The sequence below is a fragment of the Chiloscyllium punctatum genome, chromosome 24, assembly GCF_047496795.1.
Source record: "Chiloscyllium punctatum isolate Juve2018m chromosome 24, sChiPun1.3, whole genome shotgun sequence".
In the NCBI taxonomy this organism is placed as follows: Eukaryota; Metazoa; Chordata; class Chondrichthyes; order Orectolobiformes; family Hemiscylliidae; genus Chiloscyllium; species Chiloscyllium punctatum.
This window is the reverse complement of record NC_092762.1, coordinates 74,517,821-74,541,257: the sequence shown is the minus strand read 5'-3', so window position 1 is coordinate 74,541,257 and position 23,437 is coordinate 74,517,821. Positions and strand designations below refer to the sequence as shown.

At 38.1% G+C, this 23,437-nt stretch overlaps 1 protein-coding gene across 1 annotated transcript in view; it reads right to left on the bottom strand.

Annotated features, from left to right (window-relative positions):
* Positions 1-22,373, bottom strand: part of LOC140494701 (uncharacterized) — an 88,711-nt gene extending 66,338 nt beyond the window's left edge. Inside the window, exon 1 of the mRNA XM_072594194.1 lies at positions 22,274-22,373. Within this exon, the coding sequence (XP_072450295.1) occupies positions 22,274-22,314 (41 nt within the window). The 5' untranslated portion in view covers positions 22,315-22,373. The remainder of the gene's footprint in view (positions 1-22,273) is intronic.
* Between the last annotated feature and the right edge of the window lie 1,064 nt (positions 22,374-23,437).

The window sequence follows — 23,437 nt, the reverse complement described above, 5'->3', positions numbered from 1 at the left end:
TTGGCGTCATGTTTGACACAAAACCATGGGTTGAAGGGTCTGTTCCTGTGCTGTATTGTTCTATATTCTACACCTGTTAGATTATCTGGGCCAACATGGCACCTATTGTTAAAGCTCATTTGAGAATGTAACTTTAAGGAAGTTCTGGGATTTACATATGAAAAAACTGAAACCAACATGCCCATTTTAAAAGATGAGAGATTTAACAAACAATCCAGGTCTTTTTCAATATATAATTTCAGTTACATCACACTATAAACCTTTGCTATAAATTCCGTGTCCTCTGATCTTATACTCCACAACCACCTAATGAAGGAACAATGCTTTGAAAACTAGAGCTTCCAAGTAAACTTGTTGGACCATAACCTGCTGTTGTGTGATTTTTAACTTTTAACTGGTTTTGTACAACTAAACCAATCAAGATAAGGTTTGAAAAATTTGCTTAAAATACACAGTGACACAAATACGATTGACATTTTTGATTAGTTTTAAAGTTCAGTTAAAGCATAGCAACTGTGGTGACATTGGCCAAACTCTTGTCAAGATAATTGCCATGGCAGTGTGGGAATTTTGCAAAGAACCATTTCTAGGGGCCAGTGAGGGGTGACTGATACCTGTGGCTGAGTTTTGAGTAATACACACCAACAGACTGATAACTGCATCTTGACCGAGTCAAAGGCAACAGCAGTAGGTCACAAGGTTAGATAACTCTGCAGGCCCGTCATTGAGCAGTGAAGTGATTTCATTCCTCACACAAGGAATTCCTAACCCATCAGTTTACTTAGATAATAGGGAATCGAGAGAGAAAGAGCAGGGATAGAAATACTGCTAATTAGTGATTAAAAATAAAACACTGATTAGAAGATGTAAAGAAATTACGGTACAAGTAAAAAATATTTTCATGACTTTCAAACCTGTTTCTTAGTTGAGGACTCCCATTGAGAATGTTTCCAAATTTGCAGCTTCAACTCCCCAAGTTTAAACTAAAATATATAATTTATTGATTGTTTCCAGCAGCAGCATTTTTTAATTCACTCAAATGATGTGCATGACATTGGCACAGCCAATATTTATTGGCTATCCCTAATTGGTTTAGAGGAGGTTTTTTTTTGTTGGTACAAACGTGATGGGTCAAAGGGCCTCTTGTGTACAGTATGATTCTATTATTCTATGAATTGCTCCAAGACAGTGTAGTGAGCCAATTTCTTGAACACAGCTGACTAGCTTACTACGCCTCTTCAGAAAGCACTTAAAAAATCACTCACGTGGAAGTGGACCTGGAGTCACATGAAGGCCAGGCACGGTAAGAGCACCAGATTTCCTTCCCTAAAGAGTATTAATATCTCAGCTACATTTTATTTTTACAGCAAATGACCACCATTGCTGTTGCAAGCTTATGCTCCAGATTTTGCTACTACAGTGAGATTCAAACTCATGCATCTGGATAATTAACCAGTCCAGGAACATGGCCATAATAGTACTATACTCAATATGCAATTAAAGTGATAATTCATTAACTCCAAAAGTAAATCTCATACTCTAGATGTAAAAATGTCATGTGAATTCATCAAATTGATCAGAAAACCACTTTTTCCCAAATTTATCATGGTATGTTATGCCCTTAATATCATGAAAACAGCTTATACAAAATCAGCAATGGCACAGTGGTAGTGTCCCTACCTCAAGGCTCACTTGTTCCAGAGATGTGTGATAATATGCCTGAGCAGATTGATTAGAAAATAGTTGCAGATGCATTCAAATAAATGGCTGAATGTAGGCAAAAAGGATTTCATTCTTATTTTGAAACAGATGTTTGATGACGTGATTGAATAAGAATTATTCAGGAAGCTAAAACTATTCTGTTCTCATATCAACTGGGTGCAATTTTTGAGCATACCAGCAAGGGTCAGGAGGAGGCTATTCAGCTTCTCATACCTGCTCTGCCATTCAATCACATCATGGCTAATCTGATTGTAACTTCAAATTCACATTCCTGCCTAGCCTTCATCAGATTTTAAATCCTTGCTTAACAAGAATCTATCTACTGCTGTCTTAAAAATATTCAAGGACTCTGTTTCCATGACCTTTCTGAGAGAGAGTTCTAAATAACAATACTGTTTTAAATGGACAACACTGAGTTTTTTTTAAATAGGGACTCCTAGTTCTAGAGTATCCCAGAAGAGGAAAGATCCTCCCACTGCACCCTCCCCCACCACACCGGTGAAGATCCCATAGGATTCTTTTTGCTTTAATCAAGTTGTTTCTTATTGTCTAGAAAAGTGGTGGACATAAGTTCAATTGAGGCATTCAAGAGAGTATTAAATGATTATTTGGATACAATTGGTGCTCAGTGATATGTCACGCAGGGACATGTGGGGAAAAGGCAGGAGATTTAATGTAGGTAATAGAACTGGTCAGGCAGGATGTGCCAAATGGCCTCCACTGTAACAATTCCGTGATTCAGTGATACTCTTCAGAATTCCAGCAGATACAAGTCTTGTCTGATCATTGCTTTTATGATAAACTCAAGAGTGTAGTGCTAGAAAAGCACAGCAGTCAGGCAGCAGGAGAGGAGCAGGAGAATTAATGTTTCGAACATAAGCCTTTCATCAGGAAGCCCTCCAGCAACTGCAGTCCTCACTTTTTCCTTTTAAGACAAACTGCTCTTTGCAAATGTTAGTCCAGTAAACCTTCTTTGAACTGTTTCTAACACATCTGCATTCTTCCCCAAATAAGGTGACAAATACTTTGAACCGTATTCTAGATATGGTCTCACTGATACCGTGTATAACTGAAGCATAGCTCCCCCATCTTTGCAATCAGTTCCCTTCGTAATATTTGATAACATTCTGTTAGCTTTTCTAATTGCTTACTAAACCTGCATTCTAATCTTTTGCAATTGATGCAAGAGGACACCCAGATCATTCTGAATCTCAGAATTCTACAGTCTCTCACTATTTGTATTATTGCCTTCATTTTTATTCTTCCTTTCAAGATGGATAACTTCACATTTTCCCACAATATGTTCTATTTACCATACCTTTGTCCATTCAGTTAACTTATCAAAATCCTTTTGTAACCTCCCTGTGACATCTTCACAACTTACTTTCCCATCTTTGTACCATCAGCAAATTTGGCAGCAATGCCTTCTGTTCCTTCATCCAAGTTATTCATATACATCATAATCAGTTGAGGTCCCAGTACCCTATGGCACACCACTTGTTACATCTTACCAACCCAAAGAAGACATATTTAGCCAATGTCTGATAACTGTTAGCCAATCAATTCTCTATCCATGTAAATATCCTACCTTCTACACCAAATACTTTCATTTTCTGCAATAACCTTTGATATGGCACCTTATCAAATGCCTTCTTGAAATCTAAGTACAGTATATACACCAGTTCCCCTTTGTGCATAAATATATTACTGAGGAAGTTAGAAAGCCACAAAGAGATCACTTCCATGTTTTACTTCTCTTTCAAGGCATACTGGGGACTCAAGGTATAAACATTCCACTGCCAAAGAGACCCACTGCAATATCATTTGGAAGCCTATCCTTTTACAATATAGACAGAACATCTCAGTGGGGGGGTGGGGGGGAGGCTGACCGTATCCCAGAAAAAGAGCCCAGTGGAGACACATGTGTGGATTCCTCTGCAGCCTCAGATAGATGTATTTGTCCTTCCCAGGCAAGACTGATAGCTTTGACCACAACCCTGTTAAACTGCCTCCTGCTCCCATTGTCTTACTTCCCCTCCATATTAGCATAGGTATGTGAATCCCCCATTGAGAACAAGCAAAACCCTTCTGCTTTAATCTCTTCCCATCAACACATGATCATGAAGAATACAACAATCAATCCCTGTAATCCATTCACAAGTTATCACAGAACATCAACATTCATTGGGTTTTCTAAATTCATAATTAGCTATCTTAAACTATGTAATCACAAATGACCATTTGACTGATAAACCTTTTGTTTAACCCCAAAATTAAAAAAAACTGTCTTTGTGTGTAGAGCAGAGATTTGTGGAGAAGTGTCACCACAAGTAGACACACGACTACTTTTGGAGACATTGAGAATCTCTCGCCGGCTGTCCGATAATAAAGCATTTACCATTGTACAGAAACTTGTGTTGTTTGGATTTGTGGAACAAAATATATATCAACCTCATCAAAATATTTCAATAGATTGGTCAAACATAACCTCCTCATCACAAAGCCATATTGACTCTATCTAATTATCTTTAACTTCATTAATAGCAGCTTCCAACATTTTCCCAATAATAGATGTTAAGCTTAGTGATCTTAGTTTCCTGCTTTCCATCTTCTTCCCTTTTTGAAAAAAGGAGCTACATTTGCTACCTTACAACTGTATGGGACAGAATTAAGGAAGTTTTAGAAAATTAAAACCATTGCAAGCACTATCTCACTAGCCACTTCTTTTACAATCCTAAGATGAACTTCATCAGGATGTGGACACTTGTCAGACTGCAGCTCCAGCAATTTACTCACTACCACTTATTTCTCTGGTGACTGTTTTTCCTGAATTCTTCCCTCCTTTCCATTTCCTAGTTGTCTCTGCTTCTGGGATGTTACTTACATCCTCTATAGTGAAGTTAGATGTAGAATATCTACTTAATTCATTTGACATTTGCTTATTTTCTATGATTAATTCTCCAGAGTCATTTTCTATAGTGTGTGTTAACTCTTTCCTTCTTTCAATTTCTATAGAAACTCTAATTATCTGCTTTTATATTTCTGGCTCAGTTTTTTTTAATACTCTAATTTATCATTTTTTATTAATTTTTTGTTCCCTCTATTGTTGTTTATATTCAGTACAATCTTCTGTTCTGCCACCTATCTTTGCACAATTAAATGCTTTTTCTTTTAGGTTGATACAATACATAATGTTTCTCATTATCCACAGATCATGGGTCTATCCTTTGAAATTATTCCTACTCAATGAAATGTATTCATTTTGTATATCATGAAATGTCTCTTTAAATGTGTGCCAGTGCATCTCTGTTAACTTAACCTTTAACCTAATTTGCAAGTTCACTTCAGTCTCAGACCCATTCCTCTCTCCCTCAAAATGAATGTAAAATTCAATTATATTATGGTCACTATTACATAGAGGCATCTTACAATGAGATCATTAATGAATCCTGTCTCATTGCGCAATTACCAGGATTAGTTTAGCATTTTCTCTGGTGGAGTCCAGCACATAGTGTTTTTAAAAAATGTCCTGAAAACATATTGGGCCTGAACACCACTTACTACAAATAACTTCTTGCCGTTATCGTTTCACATTATCATCCAAACTGTTCCTACATCTTGGTTTTTTAATGTAATAATAGGATGTTAAATAATTATATCTTCAAACCAGATCATTACGGGTTGATTAATTGGACATGGCGACAAATAATTAAAATAAAGTGGAAAAGTACTGGAAGGTAGGTGTAGTGTGAAAACAACTTGTTTTGACTGAAAGTAATTATATGGCACAGACTTATCTATGGCAACTGTTGGGATGGTCTACCCCACAGGGTCACCTGGACATGTTGTTTTCTGTATGATGGAATATCTGGGAAGGTACAGACAAGTGCAAAACTTTGCCCCATTTGGGGATCTTGGTTTTTGCACTGGCTTTCGTGACTGTAAGAAAGTAGTGGGACTTGTTGCTCCACGCATCTGCACTTTGTGCTGACCGACTTCATCTCAGACCGGGACCAGTGAACAGTACCGGGATCGACACACTCTCCAGATGTCATCATGAAGCATAACCCCTGATGAGTGGAATGGTGTGAAATTTGTTGAGGCACACACCACTAAAAATCTACATAAAAGCTGTTTTTACATATATACACTTATTTACTACTTAAAATATATTTGCTGCTGTCTTTATTATATTTATCAATTAATATTCACCAACATATACCATTGTTAATAAATGTATTATTATCATTTAATTAGTAGAGAATGTTTTGTTACATCCCACTGAATCCACTATCGAATCATGACATCCGAACATAAATCATCCATCCATTTTTTTCCCAACTTTTCTGACATTTCTAAGTGTCCTGTTCCCTTTGAGATTGAGGTCCTAAACCATGTCATTCTACAGCTCTGTAATTGCTATCAAATCATACTTATTCATTCCATTTCTACTGTCATTTAATCTGTTTTGCTTCAAATGCTACATGCATTCAAATATACAGCCTTTAGCTTTAGTCTTTTACTTCTTTTTAACCTGTCGATTCACTCTTATTTACTCTGCAGCCCTTCCTCTCACATTCTGTTTATCATTCCCCATTTTAACACTTTTGCTCTTTGGCTTTGACTTTATTCTTTATTCCATTTTACCGCATTTTCCCAAATTTATTTCCTTGCTGTAAGTATTCAGTTTAAAATCCTCTCTATTCCTCTAATTATACTGTTGGCAAGCGCAAGGATAAGTTCAGGTGAAGACCACTCCATCTGTGCATATCCCACTTTCCTCAATGCTAATACCAATGCCCGATGAACCAGAACCCATCTCCCATAACAGTCTTTAAGCCATGCATTCATCTCTAATCTGATTTTCCCTGTGCCAATTTGTGCATAGCTCAGGAAATAATGCAGAGATTATGATTTTTGAGGTTCTTCTTATTAATTTGATGCCTAGCTCCTCATACTGACTATGCAGATCCTTCTTCCCTGTTCTGCCTACAATACTGATACCTTCATGAATCATGACGACAGGATCCTCACTCTCCTACTTTGATGGTCACTTGAATAAGCAAGTGGGGTTTTGGTCAAAGGATAACACTTCAAAAAAGCAGTGTTCACATTGTAAAATATTGAAGTATTAAATGAGCTTATGTATTCAAAACCTGGAATGCAGCTTGAGCCTATACTTTTCTGGCTCACTTCTGAGCCAAGTTGACATTATGTGGGACATTCAACTCGATACATTCATAATAAAACAAAGAACCGCGGCTTCTAGAGATCTTAAACAAAAACAGAAATTGCTGGCAAAGCTTAGCAGGTCTGGGAGCACTGTGGGAAGGAAGCAGAGTTAATGTTTTGAGTCTACTGACTCTTCATCAGAATCCTATGTATCTATACAGTTGAATGAATGCTAGACCCCACTGTATACTCCCAAATGCTTTGGAAAGTGGAAAACAAAAATCCTTCACTGGAAAATCCTATTGTCGAGGTTGAAACTGCTAATTTAAATTTATTGTATGGTGTAATATTTTTAGAAAGGAAAATAATTCTACAAATAAAAATACCAGTAGCCTTCTCATTGCCTAATGCCTAGTTTGAAATAAAAGAAAACCTCCCTTCTCAATTTTGTAACATCCATTGATAACTTTTTGTGAAACAGCTGAGCATTCCATTTTGTCATAGTGCTGTCAACCTAGCGAATTATAGGAATGGCTCCTTCATTTTCGGCCTGGCAGAGATCTGTCAGTCAAGCTACATTTTGAAGTAATTTCCTGCACCTTAAGGACAAAGTAAATCTGCCACAACAGATAAGAATATTGCAACTGGGACAATATCTGGTAAGTTAACCGTACCACACAGCACCTTTTTAACAACATTGTTTGAAGAAATAGCCCAAACTGGTATTGAACTGAAGAGATACTGTTTGCAGAATATCAATCTCAATTCCAGATGAGTCCTTAAACCAAGACTAATTGAGGTAGAAATATTCACAGAGCTTGTTTGTAGCTACACATTTCTATAAAAATAAACCATGTAGACGCAGTTATATCTTGAACAAATCTAACTTCATTCTGCGATCTTAGTGTATTTCTTTGATATTACTCTATCTAACATAGATCTAACATTTTATCTCTCCACCCTTCAGGCACTCTGCCTGTATTCCTGATGAAGGGCTTTCGCCCGAAACGTTGATTTCCCTGCTCCTCGAATGCTGCCTGAACTGCTGTGCTTTTCCAGCACCACTCTAATCCAGAATCTGGTTTCCAACATCTGCAGTCATTGCTTTTAACATAGATATAAACCGATTTAGTCTAAATAGTCTCCACTAAAATAGTGTGCATGATTACAGTAAGTACTTTTCTACAGATATTGTTGGCAGTCGTTACTAAGTTCAGACATTTACAGTATACAGGTATGAAAATTTATCAAGCAGCTGGAAGCACATGTTCCATTGATTAGATGACGATCTGATTTGTTACAAGTAATGAATCTAGCAAATGACAACAGGAATTTTATTTTACCGCTTACAATGTTGTTAGTAGAAATACATCCAAATTTAAATACTACCTAAGGAAGCTTTTATCAGAAACTAATGTAATCGTCACATATTCAGACTGTATGTATAGGATCATGTCTTGGGCTTGTCAACAAAGTGTAATTAAGAGATACAAGAGTGTTAATCAATGAGTGACTAACACAATACTTGCAAAACAATGGCAAGTGTGAAGTGATAGCACAAGCAGCTTCTTGAGAGATGAGGATTGCTTGCATCAAGTAATATCTTAAGAGCTTCCCTAGTGAGCACAATATCATTTTAACTTCAATGATTTAAACTATTTTAAGTTTTGTTTAAAAGAATGATATCCATTCACTTTGGTGTTTTAATCATTGTTATGATTTGGAGATGCCGGTGTTGGACTGATTTATGATTGTAATCTAAAATCTGTTAACTCATTTTTTAGATTAGAATTATTCCAAACATTATGGCCCAGACAACAGCACACAGGGGGCTAACACCTTCAACATGTTATCTGGCTGACACCAATTGTTACAGTTAATCTGAGATTGTACCATTTAAAAAAGGTTTTGTGATTTACATATGAAAGAAGTGAAACTATCATGTTCATTCTAACAGATGAGAGACTTAACAAACAATCAATGTATAATTTCAGTTACATCACTCCATAAACTTTTGCTATAAATTCTGTATCTTACAATTGTGTACTCCACAACCACCTGATGAAGGAGCAGCGCTCCGAAAGCTAGTGCTTCCAATTAAACCTATTGGACTATAACCTGGTGTTGTGTGATTTTTAACTTAATCATTGGTGTATTCTTTCAGGTAGCATTATTTGTAGAGAGGAGATTTATGGTGCTTCAACCCTTTGAACTGTTTTTTGTTAATCATTCATGGGATGTAGGCATTACTAACTTAGTCAACATTTATTACCCTAGTTACCCTTGAGATAGGGGTGGTGGGCTGCCTTCTTGAACTGCTGAAGTACATATGGTGTAGGTATACCCACAGTGTTGTTAGAGAGGAAGTTCCAGGATTATGACCCACTAACAGTGAAGGAACGTGAAGTTAGAAAATGTTTTTATAAATCTCATGAAATAAATATAATAGTAGAACACATTAGGCTTTTAAAATGCAACACATGCAGTTAATATAAATGAATAACCTACAACATATTCAAAGTGTGTCCTCCTTGTCCATACTTATTGTAGTAACTGTCTAATTTCTGTAATGCAATTATACTTTTTCCAAAAGGCTGTTGAGGTGAGGTCAATTAAAAGTTTTAAACTGAGATAGATAGATCCTGTTAAGTAAGGGCATTAAAAGACATGGAACCAAGATGAGTTAATCAAATTGAGATGTAGATAAACCATGACCTAACTGAATGGTGGAATCCATTTCAGGGGCTAAATGAACTGTTCTTTAAAATGTTGCGCTCTTCAAAACATTGTACTACAGTCTGCTGAAAACTTCTTCTTATAAATAATATTCTATAATCATGATTTAATACTATGAGTCAATATTTACAACAATTGTGGTTGAATAGTCTGTAATAAAAATGAATATCTAGCCACATTTAAAAGATCTTTCAAAAAAACTAATTATCTTGGGCCAATTCACATGCATCCACCTAGGTAATGGTTCTGGAATCATAAAAAAAAACATAAATTTAATAATTTGAATTTTAAACAAGATATTATAATCTCAACAGTGAAGTATTTGAACATATTGGGAGAGTTTGAACCAAGATGCTGATAGCATTCAAGTGAACAGAGTTTATCACACAGTTAAGTGAAAATGAATGGCATCAGAATTCATACGGTTAGGGATAGAGGGCTTGACTTTTATAAAGGCACTCTGCCAAGGAACTGACTTTACATGTTATTAGGATTCTTCATTAATAAAGTGGCACCATATTAGTCACGCATGCTACTGATCTGTTCACATTTATAACAGCTGATTTGTCCATGGTAAAGGTCATTTGTGAGAAGAAGCAGAAGAAGTGATTACCGGCACATTTCCCTCGGTACTTGTTGTGTCAAGAGTACAGACAGTCTGCCCCTCCCATATGTCTATAGCAGAATTCCATTCAAAATGTACAACTCCCCTGGAGTATCAACTGTTTGTGGTGAGCGATGAAGCAGATATTTACTCTTTGTTGATAGGATCACTATAAGGCTTGAAGATAAAAGTCATTTTCAGACAATTCTCCTGAAAATACCATTTATCAAAAATAGTTAACAAACATTTGGATCTCTGTAATCTTCTCCTTTTGTTTCAAATCCATAATAAACCACATTTATTTCTTTTTCAGTCCCACATCTAAAGGAAGGTCCTTTGCAATTAATTACCAAAACATGGTAAGGTGCTGTGATTATTTATTCAGAATAGGGCAAAGATACTGGCTTGAGTTTATCTCAGCCAGAATGGGGAGAAAACCCTACGTTAACCGTGTTACTCTCCATGTACTCCCCACTGCTAGAGACATATTTCCCTCCCCATCCCTATCAGCCCTCATCATCAGAGATATATTTTCCTCCCCACCCCTATCAGCGTTCCGAAAAGGCCATTACCTTTGTAACTCCTTTGTCAGGTCCCCACCCCACTCCTGGCACCTTTCCCTGCCACTGCAGGAAGTGCAAAACCTGTGCCCACACCACCCCCCTCACCTCCATCCATGGCTTCAAGGGATCTTTCCACATCCGTCAGAAATTCACCTGCACCTCTACCAATGTCATCTACTGCATCCGTCGCACCCGGAGTGGTCTCCTCTATATCAGGGCGACAGGACGCTTTCTTGCATATCATTTCAGAGAACATCTCTGGGACACCCGCACCCACCAACCCCACCACCCTGTGGCTGAACACTTCTACTCCCCCTCCACTCTGTCAAGGACATGCAAGTCCTGGGCCTCCTCCACCACCAAACTATTACCACCCGACTCCCGGAGGAGGAACACCTCATATTCCGCCTTGAGACCCTGCAACCACATGGGATAAATGTAGATTTCAACAGCTTCCTCATTTCCCCTCCCTCACATTAACCCAGTCCCAAGTGTTCACTATGGCCCCACCCTCCAGTCCCGTCCATCACTGCCCTCTCTGACCTATCACCTTCTCCCTCACCCTTAGCCACCTATCGTTTTCCCGGCTACCTCCCTCCCAACCCCACTCTCCTCCCATTTAACTCTCAGCCTCGACACACAAGCCTCATTGCTGATGAAGGGCTTATGCCCGAAACGTTGATTCTCCTGCTCCTAGGATGCTGGCTGACCGGCTGCACTTTTCCAGCGCCACATTCTCGACTCTGATCTCCAGCATCTGCAGTCCTCACTTTCTCCTTGTGCTAATTGCCTAGTCAATTGAGTAACCAGCCCAACTGAAGGCCAAGCTGAATTTCCAATGAACATACTCCTGTGAACCAAAATGCAATGCCATGTACGAGGTAAGCCAAGAGGGGAGACCTGTTCACTGATAATCGCACACTGAAGATAAATAGTGTTTAGTCGTACAGAACATAAACATTGTTAACAGGAGACAAAAAGTCAAAGCAATTCATTTGGCACCATTCAGGTCAATGACAGAATTGAAACAGACTTGAAAAAGGAACACCAATTTTTACAGCAAAAGGTGACATTGCTGAAAGTACACAAGAAGATGAAGTGTATAAATTGATGTCCTTTTTTCAAGTCTGTTTCTTACATCTTGTTCCGATGAGTGGAGGGTGAAAAGCCTAAACTGCATGTCTCCTTTTAACACTGGAAATAGTGTCTTACTTCTCTGCAAACCCATCCAAAAATGCATGGCTTTGCAAACGGAAAATGAAGGAGTTAGGATGCCTACTTCTGCCATAACATTTTAAATAAACTGTAAAAAATTTGTAAGCATGTAGAGTGATAGCTCCTGTTTTGCCATTGCCTTGACCTTGGCCTGTAATAAGTTGCAGTTAAATTTCCTCCCTTCATCTTCCTCCTTTGTAAAACTTTAGTATCAAATTCCTCACAAAATTATAATTCAGCATCATGTGCTAATGAAATTGATTTAATAATCCATGACAGGGTTGTGTGCAGTGGAGGACATATACTGTGTTCCTAATGCTGTCAGATGTGGCACTTTGGATTCAAGTAATTAAAAGAAGCTTGGTTCACCTCTCAGAGAGTGATAAATATATATGCTGATCAGATGGAGGGATATGCCCAGCAATTTGTTCCAATCTTTAAAACATGCAATCTTCCCTCCCATTTTGCCTAATACAAATGAGACCAAACAATGAAGGCGTGATTTAATTTGCTTGGCATATAAAACTCTGTATTATATATGTATATTAATCAGTTTACTGGAATGATTATTTTTATCTGTCAGATGTAAAGACATCTAGTTGAGTAGAATTCTTGATTTACATTTTCTTCAGTGGGCAACAACAAATCATAATTGAAATACTGAAATGAAATGGGAGGAACTCACTTTCTTAACTTTCACCTAGTTGAGAATTGAACTCGAGCATGTCTTATTTGTTTTATTTCACAACAAAATGTAAAATTAATAAAGCGGATACCTTCAGTTGGCAATTCAAGCAAAATCTTTAGTGTTATTTTGCAATGTATCCACATTTTTGCAGAATATTGAAGGAAGCACTTTCATGATGTTGCCATACACAGAGAATCAGAGATTTGTTTTATTTTCTCAGTCACTAAAAGTCCTGGTGGGGCTTTAAAATGTTTTTCCTTTTTTCCTCAACATCTTTCCTTCCCTCGCTTGATCAATAGTTTGTGCCATGATGTAGTACCATAAAGATGTGATTGTCCTCAGTTACCTTTTCAAACAACCATTCTTTGCATGTGGAAAACCATTTATTGAGTATCAATGTATGAATCAACTATGGAATAATAATGTCAAGCTTACTCTTATCCTCATCTGATATCCAGAAAAATATTCTTTCCAGTAAATGTTAGAGAATAACGTCGAAGTTTGTGAAGACTTTTCCTTCCCTATCCTACTGTCACAGGGGCTAATGGAAGCGCCCTCATCACTTCCTAAGAAAAGAATAGGTAGCAGTTTTTGAGAAGATTTGTAGCTAAGGTTGATGATAAGTATGTAAGTTAGCTCGCTGAAGGTGAAGGTTTGTTTTCAAATGTTTTGTCACCATACTAGGTAACATCATCAATGAGAGTCTCTGGTGAAGTGCTGGTGGTATGTCCAACCTCTCTATTTATAGGTCTTGCTTTCTTAACGTGGGTGATGCCATTTCTGGTTCTTTTTTCAAGGGAAAGTAGATAGGATCTAAATCGATGTGTTTATTGACAGAGTTCTCCACCAAAACCTAAGTCACCTCATTGAAGATTCACGCCACTCCATTCACTCCACTAAATAATTCTTGAACACCTTAGTTAGTTTTGAGAAGATTTGTAGCTCAGGTTGAGGATCTGGATGTAGGTTTGTTCGCTGAGCTGGAAGGTTCATTTCCAGATGTTTCGTCACCATACTAGGTAACATCTTCAGTGGGCCTCCGGGCGAAGACTGCTGATAATTCCTGCTTTCTATTTATATGTTTGGGTTTCTTTGGGTTGGTGATATCATTTCCTGTGTTGATGTCATTTCCTGCTCTTTTTCTTAGGGGGTGGTAGATGGGGTAGATGTGTTTGTTGATTGAGTTCTGGTTGGAATGCCATGTTTCTAGGAATAGTCATGCATGTCTCTGTTTGGCTTGTCTTGGGATGGGTGTGTTGTCCCAGTCAAAGTGGTGTCCTTCCTTATCTGTATGTAAGAAATACTAGTGAGAGAGGGTCATGTCTTTTTGTGGCTAGTTGATGTTCATGTATCCTGGTGGCTAGTGTTCTGCCTGTTTGTCCAATGTAGTGTTTGTTACAGTTCTTGCACGGTATTTTGTAAATGACATTAGTTTTGCTTGTCTGTATAGGGTCTTTCAAGTTCATTAGCTGCTGTTTTAGTGTGTTGGTGCATTTGTAGGCTACCATGATGCCAAGGGATGAGTAGTCTGGCAGTCATTTCCGAGATGTCTTTGATGTAGGGGAGAGTGACTAGGGTTTCTGGACATGTTTTGTCTGCTTGTTTGGGTTTGTTGCTGAGAAATTGGTGAACTGTGTTCATTGGGCACCCATTCTTTTTGAATACATGGCATAGGTGATTTTCTTCTGCCCATCTTAAGAAACCAAGCTGACCCAAAGTTTGTGTTGGATGGTTGGCAGAACTGTTTGTTTGAGTCTCTGCATTACTGCTAAGGACTCTGATATCTGAGATCCGATGGGTGTTCCATTGGTTTGTCTGTAGGTTTTGTTGTTGAAGGTGAAGTGTGTGGTAAGGCATACGTCCACTAGCTTAACAATACAGTCCATGCTGATGAAGTTAATGATGTTTGGTGTATGTGTCTTTGGGTCTTCTAATAGTGTAGTCAGTGTTTCCTTGGCCAGGTTAATGTTGATGGATGTAAACAGGACTGTTACATCAAAGGAGACCATTATTTCATCCTCTTCTATCTTAGTGTCTTCAGGAATTCTTGGGTGGAGTGTATGGAGTGGCGTGAGTCTTCTACTAAGTATTTTAGTCATTGGTGTCGCTCCTTGTCCAATCTGTAAGTTGGTGTTCCAGGTAGAGGGACTATGGGTCTGAGAGGGGCTCCTGGTTTGTGAATTTTGGGTAATCCGTAGAAGCATGGTGTGTTGGATCCGTCTGGTTTCATTTTTTGGAAGTCAGTCTTATTTATTTCTCCAGCCCGCTGACCCATAGTCCCTCAGACTCATAATCAATACATTATTTCAATGAGCTACATCACACTGCAGCACCCAAGAAGTACAAAGAGCAGAAGAAGAGTATCTGTACAAAGTTTTCAAGAAAACGATTACCCCAATAAACACAAACACCGATTCCTCAGAAACAAACCCAAACAATCAGACACAATGCAACCAAAACTATAGACACATTACCTTACATCAAAGACATATCAGACATGACTTCCAGCCTACTCAGACCCCTTGGCATCATGGTAGCTCACAAACCTACCAACACACTTAAACAGCGACTAATTAACCTAAAGGATCCATTAGATATCACCAGCAAAACTAACATCATTTACGAGATACCATGCAAGAACTGTAAAAAAACATTATATCAGAAAAACTAGCAGGAACTTTGCCACCAGGATACATGAACACCAACTGGCCACCAAAAGACATGACCCGTTATCACTAGTTTCTATTCATACTGACAAAGAAGGATACCAATTTGACTGGGACAACACACATCCTAGGACAGGCGAAACAAACACACGCACGAGAATTCTTAGAGGCATGGCATTCTCACCAGAATTCCATCAATAGGCACATCAATTTAGATCCTATCTACCTTTCCTTGAAAAAAAAGAATGAGAAATGACATCAGCCACCTTAAGAAACCAAGACCTATAAATAGAGAGGCGGGGCATACCACCAGCGCTTCATCAGAGACTCTCACTGATGATATTACTGAGCATGATGACAAAATGTCTGAAAATAAATTTAAAGCTCAGCCAGCTAATTTACATACTTCAGAAATTATGTGGTTAAACGCTGAATTTAAAATGTTTTATTCTGTTCTTCTAGACTCCTACAGAAACCAATTCTAACTTCAACGTTTACAATTTCAATGCATTGGCTTATTTGTAAAATCACTCTTTTATTTAACTTATTGTTTCTTTTCACATTTGCATGCTTGAATTGAAATGACAAACTGGTGTTATGTTTTCTTGTTGTGCTGACTCATGGTATTATTGACTATTTCATGACACTATTCAAAGAAAAACACAAATCCACTGGTGTCATTGCCAACTTTATCTATTCAACTAAACAAGGTTTTTACAAGGTTGTGTTCAAAGAAACTCCAAAGGTTGAACACACAATCTATGACTGACACTTCAATGTAGTACAGTTGTGCAGAGTTGAAAGTGCAGCTTTTCAGATGAAATATCAAACCAGTTTTTCTTGCTATTCAGATGAAAGTAAAAGATCCCCCATTATCAGATAGTTCTTGTGTCCTAATAAACATTTATCTCACAGTTAATGCCATCATAACAGATCAAATGATTATATGTGAGAACTTGTAGAATGAAAATTAACTGTTTCTGTCTACATAACAATGTTTCAAAAGTAATTAATTGGCTTTGAATGATTTTAGAATGCCATGAAGGTGCAAAATAATAAAATAAGTACTGTTTATTTCCTTAAGCTGTTGAGGAGCACAGAAGTATAAAATAGTTGTTGAGAAGGGCTATCTTGCCATTTCATAACAATGGATGAGAAAGCTGAGCATGTAAAATGGGTGGAAAAGTAGTATTTGCCCATTTTATATTGTCAAATTGTTAAAACCTGACATTGTGTTTTTTATCAGTCTAAGACTGGGGTTAAATTGCACTGACTGCAAACTCAAATTGGTGTAAGCTGGCCACCAGCAGGCACTCTGCCAATTCATGCTTTAGTGACTGCAGAAAAATTAATAATGAATAATATCAGACAGATTACCCCATATCAACCTGAGCATTGGAAATGACAAAAGAAAATGACATACCACTCAGTGACTGTTGTAAAATTCTCTTCATTGGCATCAGGTGACTTATGCCTGACAGAGGTGTTCAACAGCTGAAAAATGTGTTGCTGGAAAAGCGCAGCAGGTCAGGCAGCTTATTTCCGAAACGTCAATTCTCCTGCTCCTTGGATGCAGCCTGACCTGCTGTGCTTTTCCAGCAACACATTTTTCAGCTCTGATCTCCAGCATCTGCAATCCTCACTTTCTCCCAGAGGTGTTCAACAGACTAATCAAACAACAGACTGCTATGATCATATTACTGAATATTATTTTATAACCAAGCTCTGGCATCACTTTTGCTAGGTATGTCCTGTGTTAGTCGTAGGGCTCATGAAGTTTCATGGCATCAAGTGAAACATGGACATGGAAGCCACTTGTCAATTCCCATAGCTGATGAATCAGTTCTTCTTATAGAACACTACTTGGAAGAGAGACTGTGAGTAGCAAGGGCAAGAATATACTCTTGCTGGGAGACTTCAATTTCCATCAAAAAGTATAGCTTCCAAGCACCACTACCATTTAAGCTGGTCAAGTCCTGAAGGATATATCTGTCAAATTGTTCATGTAATAGGCAGTGAGAGAATTAACAAGAGGGAAAAGAGCCTTCTACCTGTCAGATATATCCATCCATGACAGTATTGGTAGAAGTGACCATCTCATAGTCATTGTGAAGGTTCACATTGTGGATAATCACCATTCTGTTGTGTATGTGGCACTTCCATGATGAAAATTGGACAGATCTAACAGCTGAAGAATGTGGGCATCCAATTGGCATATGGGTCAGCAGCAGTAGTAGAACTGTGTTCAATAACAATCTGTATTTTTATAGCCTGGCATATCCCTTACTTGATCATTACCATCAAGTGAAAAGATCAACCCTAGTTCACTGAAGAGTTAAAAACTGGCACACCAGAAGCAGTATCAAAAATATCAAAATATAAAGTGCCAACCAAAGTTATTACAACACACTTCTACATGTATTCTAAACAGCAAATGGAACATGCTATAAATTAAGCAAGGAGAAAGTGAGGACTGCAGATGCTGGAGATCAGAGCTTAAAAATATGTTGCTGGAAAAGCGCAGCAGGTCAGGCAGCATCAAAGGAACAGGAGAATTGACGTTTCGGGCATAAGCCCTTCTTCAGGAAAGATTAAGCAAAGTAATACCACAACCAACAAAGAAGGTTGTGATCTGCTGTCCTCCCCTATTCAGTATTGAATGATGATCAATAACTAAATAACAAACCTTAGAATGGTGCTGGAAAAAGCACAGCAGGTCAGACAGCATCCGAGGTGCAGGAAAATCGACATTTCAGACAAAAGCCCTTCATCAGGAAGGGCTGATGAAGGGCTTTTGCCCAAAATGTCAATTTTCCTGCTCCTCGGATGCTGCCTGACCAGCTGTGCTTTTCCCAGCACCACTCTAATCTTGACTCTAATCTCCAGCATCTGCAATACCCACTTCCGCCTAAATAGCAAACCTTGTCAAGTATACTTAAATCCCATGAAAATATATAAAAAGTACAACTTCTTGAATACATGTGCGTCTTATAGCAAATAATAGATTAAAGAATCATTATGTACATTATCAATGTTAATATCAGGCAGGAAATTCCACATGATGCTTTACATTATTGGGATCTAAGGTATTTCATAGATATCATCATAACTAGGTAACTGTACACAGAGTTTATTTTGTGCTATGCTTTTATTTTATCTTCTCTTGTCAGAGGCCTGACATAATTTCAAGTCATACAATCTAATGTGTCCCTCTCCAAATGACAAACTGCATAGGGCAGAGTGTTTCCACTTATTAAATACTGCATGTCTGTAAATTGCTGCAACCTACTGACCGGCCAATAGTCCGTGGCCAACGAAGGTTCATTCATTCACAATTTGTGCTGGAATCGATGGACAGGAGTAGCTGACAGTCTAATTTATGATACATGCTGACGTGACTTTGCAGAGTCCTTAAACAGATGGATTGGATTGCATACTATTCGAATAGCAGTTTTCAGTAAACTGGCAAAATTAAATTTTTCTGATTAAGTAAAGCCATACAACAGCCTATAGTAAAACGATACAATGGATGACCTTAAAGCAGTCAAGCTTATATACTTAGGCAGTACTTAAGAAGGAAAAATGCGTTCTTATAATCATTACATTCTAAAGTTAATACAATGAAAATAAATTAACTCTCCAATAGCCAAAAAACACAGCCATTATCAAATTACATAGATTTACGGTACAGAAATAAGCTGAGGGTCGATGCTGGTGATTATGCTCCACAGAAATCTTGTGCTACTTGCTAGAGTCATGGAGTTGTAGAATAATACAGCATAGAAACAGACCCTTTGGTCCAACTCGTCCATACTGACCAAATTAAACTAGTCCCATTTGCCAATGTTTGGCCCATAAACCTTTAAACCTTTCTTATTCATGTACCTATCTCCCAATGTCCTTTAAATGTTAGAACTATACCTGCATCTACTGCTTCTGCTGGCAATTCAATCAACATGTGTGAGAAGTTGCCCCCCCAGGTCACTATTGAATGTTTATACTCTCACCTTAGAATTATGCCTCCTCATTTTGAACTCCCCCTACCCTAGGAAAAAAAACCTTTGCTATTCACCTCATTGATGCCCCTCATGATTTTATGAACTTCCAAAAGGTCACTCCCCAACCTGCTATGTTCAAGTGAATGAAGTCCTAGCCTATCCAGCCTCTTATAATTCTTATAATTCAAACCCTCCTTTTCCAGGAACATCCTTGTAAATCTTCTCTGCACCCCCTCTAATTTAATAATATCCTTCCTATAACAGGGCAGTCAGAATTGTACACAGCACTCCAAAAGTGGCCTCACCAATGTCCTGTACAACCACCACATAACTCCTATACTCAGTGGTCTGACCAATGAAGGCAAGCATGCCAAATTTCTTCTGTACCATCCTGTCTACCTATGACACAACTTTCGAGGAACTATGCACCTGAGCCCCTTGGTCTCTCAGTAGAACAACATTCCACAGGGCACTACCATTAACTACGTAAGTCCTGCTCTTGTTCATCTTATGAAAATGTAACAGTTCATATTTATCTAAATTAAACTCCATCTGCCACTGCTCAGCCCATTGGCCCAATTTGTAATCTTAGATAATCTTCTTCACTATCTGCTGTGCCACCAATTTTGATATTATCAGAAAACCTATAACCATGGTTCATAAATTCTCATCCAAATAATTTATACAAATGACAAACAACAGTGGACCCGGCACCAAGCCCTGTGGAACACTGCTGGTCACAGTCCTCCAGTCTGAGAAACAACCCGCCAAAACCACCACCCCTGGTCTCCTCCCATCAAGTCAATATAGTATCCAACTGGCTAGCTCTCCCTGAATCCTATGTCATCTATCCTTACTAAACAGTCTTCCATGCAGAACCTTGTGAAAGGCCTTGCTAAAGTCCATTCAGACATCTACTGCTTTGCCCTCATCTATCTTCATGTTTACATCCTCAAAAAACTCAAACATGTTTGTGAGACATGATTCCTCACACATGAAGCCATGCTGACTATCACTAATCACTCCTTGCCTCTCCAAATGCATGTAAATATTGTTTCTCAGAATCCCCTTCAAAAGCTTACCTAGCTCTGATGTCAGACTCACTGGTTTATAGTTTCCAGACATCTCCTTGCAGCCTTTCTTAAATAAATGCACATTAGTCACCCTCCAGTCTTCCAGCACCTCATCCGTGGCTGTAGATGACACAAATATCTCTGCTAGGTGCCTGTAATTTCTTCCTTTGCTACCCACAATGTCCTGGGATAGACTTGATCAGATCCCTTCATTTGACCCTATTTACACCTTTGTATTTAAAGTCAGACAGCACGGAAACAGACCCTTTGGTCCAACTCGTCCACGTCAACCAGACATCCCAATTTGATCTAGTCCTACTTGCCAGCCTGCCTTTTAAATGTTGTAATTGTACCTGTCTCCACCACCTCCTCTGGCAGCTCATCCCATATTCGCACCACCCTCTGTGTGAAAAAAATATCCCTCAGGTCCTTTTTAAATCTTTCCCCTCTTACCTTAAACCTAGGACCTCTAGTTTTAGATTCCCCCAGCCTAGGAAAAAGACCTTGGCTATTCTTGCATTCTATGCCCCTTATGATTTTGTAAACCTCTATATAGGGTCACCCCTCAGCCTCTGATGCTCCAGGAAAAAATGCCCCAGCTTATTCAGCCTCTCCATTTAACTCAAATCCGCCAGTCCCAGCAACATCCTTGTAAATCTTTTCTGCACCCTCCAGGTTTAACAACATCTTTCCTATAGAAGAGCAAACAGAATTGTACACAGTACTCTAAAAGTGGTCTTACCAATGTTCTGTATAGATGCAACATGATATCCCAATTCATATACACAATGTTCTGACCAATGAAGTATTTACATATTATGACAGCATTCCAAATTATGAAGGGATGATCACCAGGAAATTGGAAATGAATGTAGAAATAGAAAACAGAATGCCTTGATCAGGTACTTCACAATATTTAGGAGAAGCTCCTTTGTAAGATGACTGAAATAGAAGCGAGGATATATAAAAGACCAAAGGTTATAAATTCCGGAAACTAATTGACATACATGACAATATACAGATCTCAGGCATAAAAAGTAAATAAAACAATAATGGATATATTCTACCTTTTAGAAGTGTAATGTCAAAACTCCAACTACCAGATGAGTGTAATAAAACAAGAACTGTGGATGCTGGAGATCTGAAATAAAACAGAAATTGCTTGAGACCTCAACAGGTCTGGGAACATCGATGGGGAGAATACGACATTAATAATTTTTAATTCTGATGAGAACAATCACTGGACTCGAAATGCTAATTCTGCATTCTTCCCATATTCACTGCCAGACCTGCTCAGATTCTCCAGCAATTTCTATCTTTGTACCAGATAACTGCAAATATGCTTTCACTTGCTTTGCTGTGCAGTATTAAAAGAACACAAACTACAGGTTGTTCACTGCTTGTCTCTTCTGTTACTCTACCTAAGTACTATTTTGGATTTTAGAAGCTTTGTATGGGCAGAAGACAGATATTTTTCACTCATCAAATAAAATTTCTCTGAAGGTTAAAATACAGATTAACATGAGAAATTGGAAAAACAATTACCATCTGTTGGAAATATGAAGCATACAGAAAAGATGTAAGACAGAAAGTTTAAATAGCAGAAATGACGTGAATTGAAATCTATTGTCCGGGCAAAGTATCCACCAGAAAACTACCTGGACATAACCATATTCTATTTTAATGGATATATTTGGATAGGAAACTAAGCTGTCTGATCAATGCTTCTGCAGTTTTTTTTGTCTCTGATCAAGGTTGGCAAAGTTTATATTCTCATTTGCTAATTAGGCTCCCAGAACTTCATCTGGCCATAACAGTGAAGTTAATTCAGCTTACCTGTGAAAAAGATCATGGTTTTCCCAACAAGTAAAGTCCATTGTGAGCAGTATCAGAAATTACAGTGAGAGAGCCTGCCAGTTATTGCTTTCATTTCCTGTGTGGGGCCATGATGAACAGAACAGAACCTCCAGGCTCTCTAAGGAATTGTTATAGCCTTTCACTGCCACAGACCACCCTCCAACCCCCTTTGCAAAATTCTTCTGAACTCTTTTGCATAACAAACCTTTGTAGTAATTTTTTTCTGTGCTATTGTTAAAACCAAATCTTTAGCAGTATATGCTTGTGTTTCAATGCGTGACTGAAAAAATATGATTTTTCAAGCCAACTTCAGTTTGAGATCTAAATTGTCCTTTAATAATATCAACTGGGATAACACTCCTCATCATCATACCTAACTATATTAAAAAAAACAGAGCATTTATCTGCAAGGAGATCATGCCATATGTTGGCTACTCAAGTATTTGCCTTAGCAGAACACTTGTGTCTAGTACAGAAAATCATTGATTCAAACATCCCTCTGCAGACTTGACTGTGTAATCTAGGTTGATACTTAATGGTTGTAGTGAGAGAGTGTCATTTTCCATGGTCTTTTGAATGAGTTTTTAAACCAAGTATCCTATCATCTCTCTTGGGTGGATATAACAGATTCCAAGTACCATTTTGAAGAAGAGCAGCAAATTATCCTTGGTGCCTTGGCCAATATTAAACTCTGAATTAACATTACAAAACAAATTATTATGCCATCATCATACATGGTTTGTAGGTGCTTGCTGCAGTCAAATTGACTGCCTCACCCCTTATGACACAACGGTGTCTATATTTTAAAAAACAAGGAACAATTCATTCTCTTTAAAGTAGCCATGAAAGGCATGTTATGAATGCAGGTCTTTCTTCATTTTAGGCTTAGGAATTTTGAAACTAATTAACCAATATCATCAAATCATATAACTTGATAATTTATTGCACTGCCATTTGTGGGGCCTTGAAAATTATCTTCCATATTTTACTACAGTGCCACTATTCTGAAGTACTAAATTACTGACTGTAAAGTGGTTTGTAGCTTGCTGAAATTGTGAAGGGTGAAATATGAATGCCAGTCCTTTTTCTCTCTTAGAATAAATATCACTTTTGGCAACATGTACACGCTTCTCAGCACCCCCA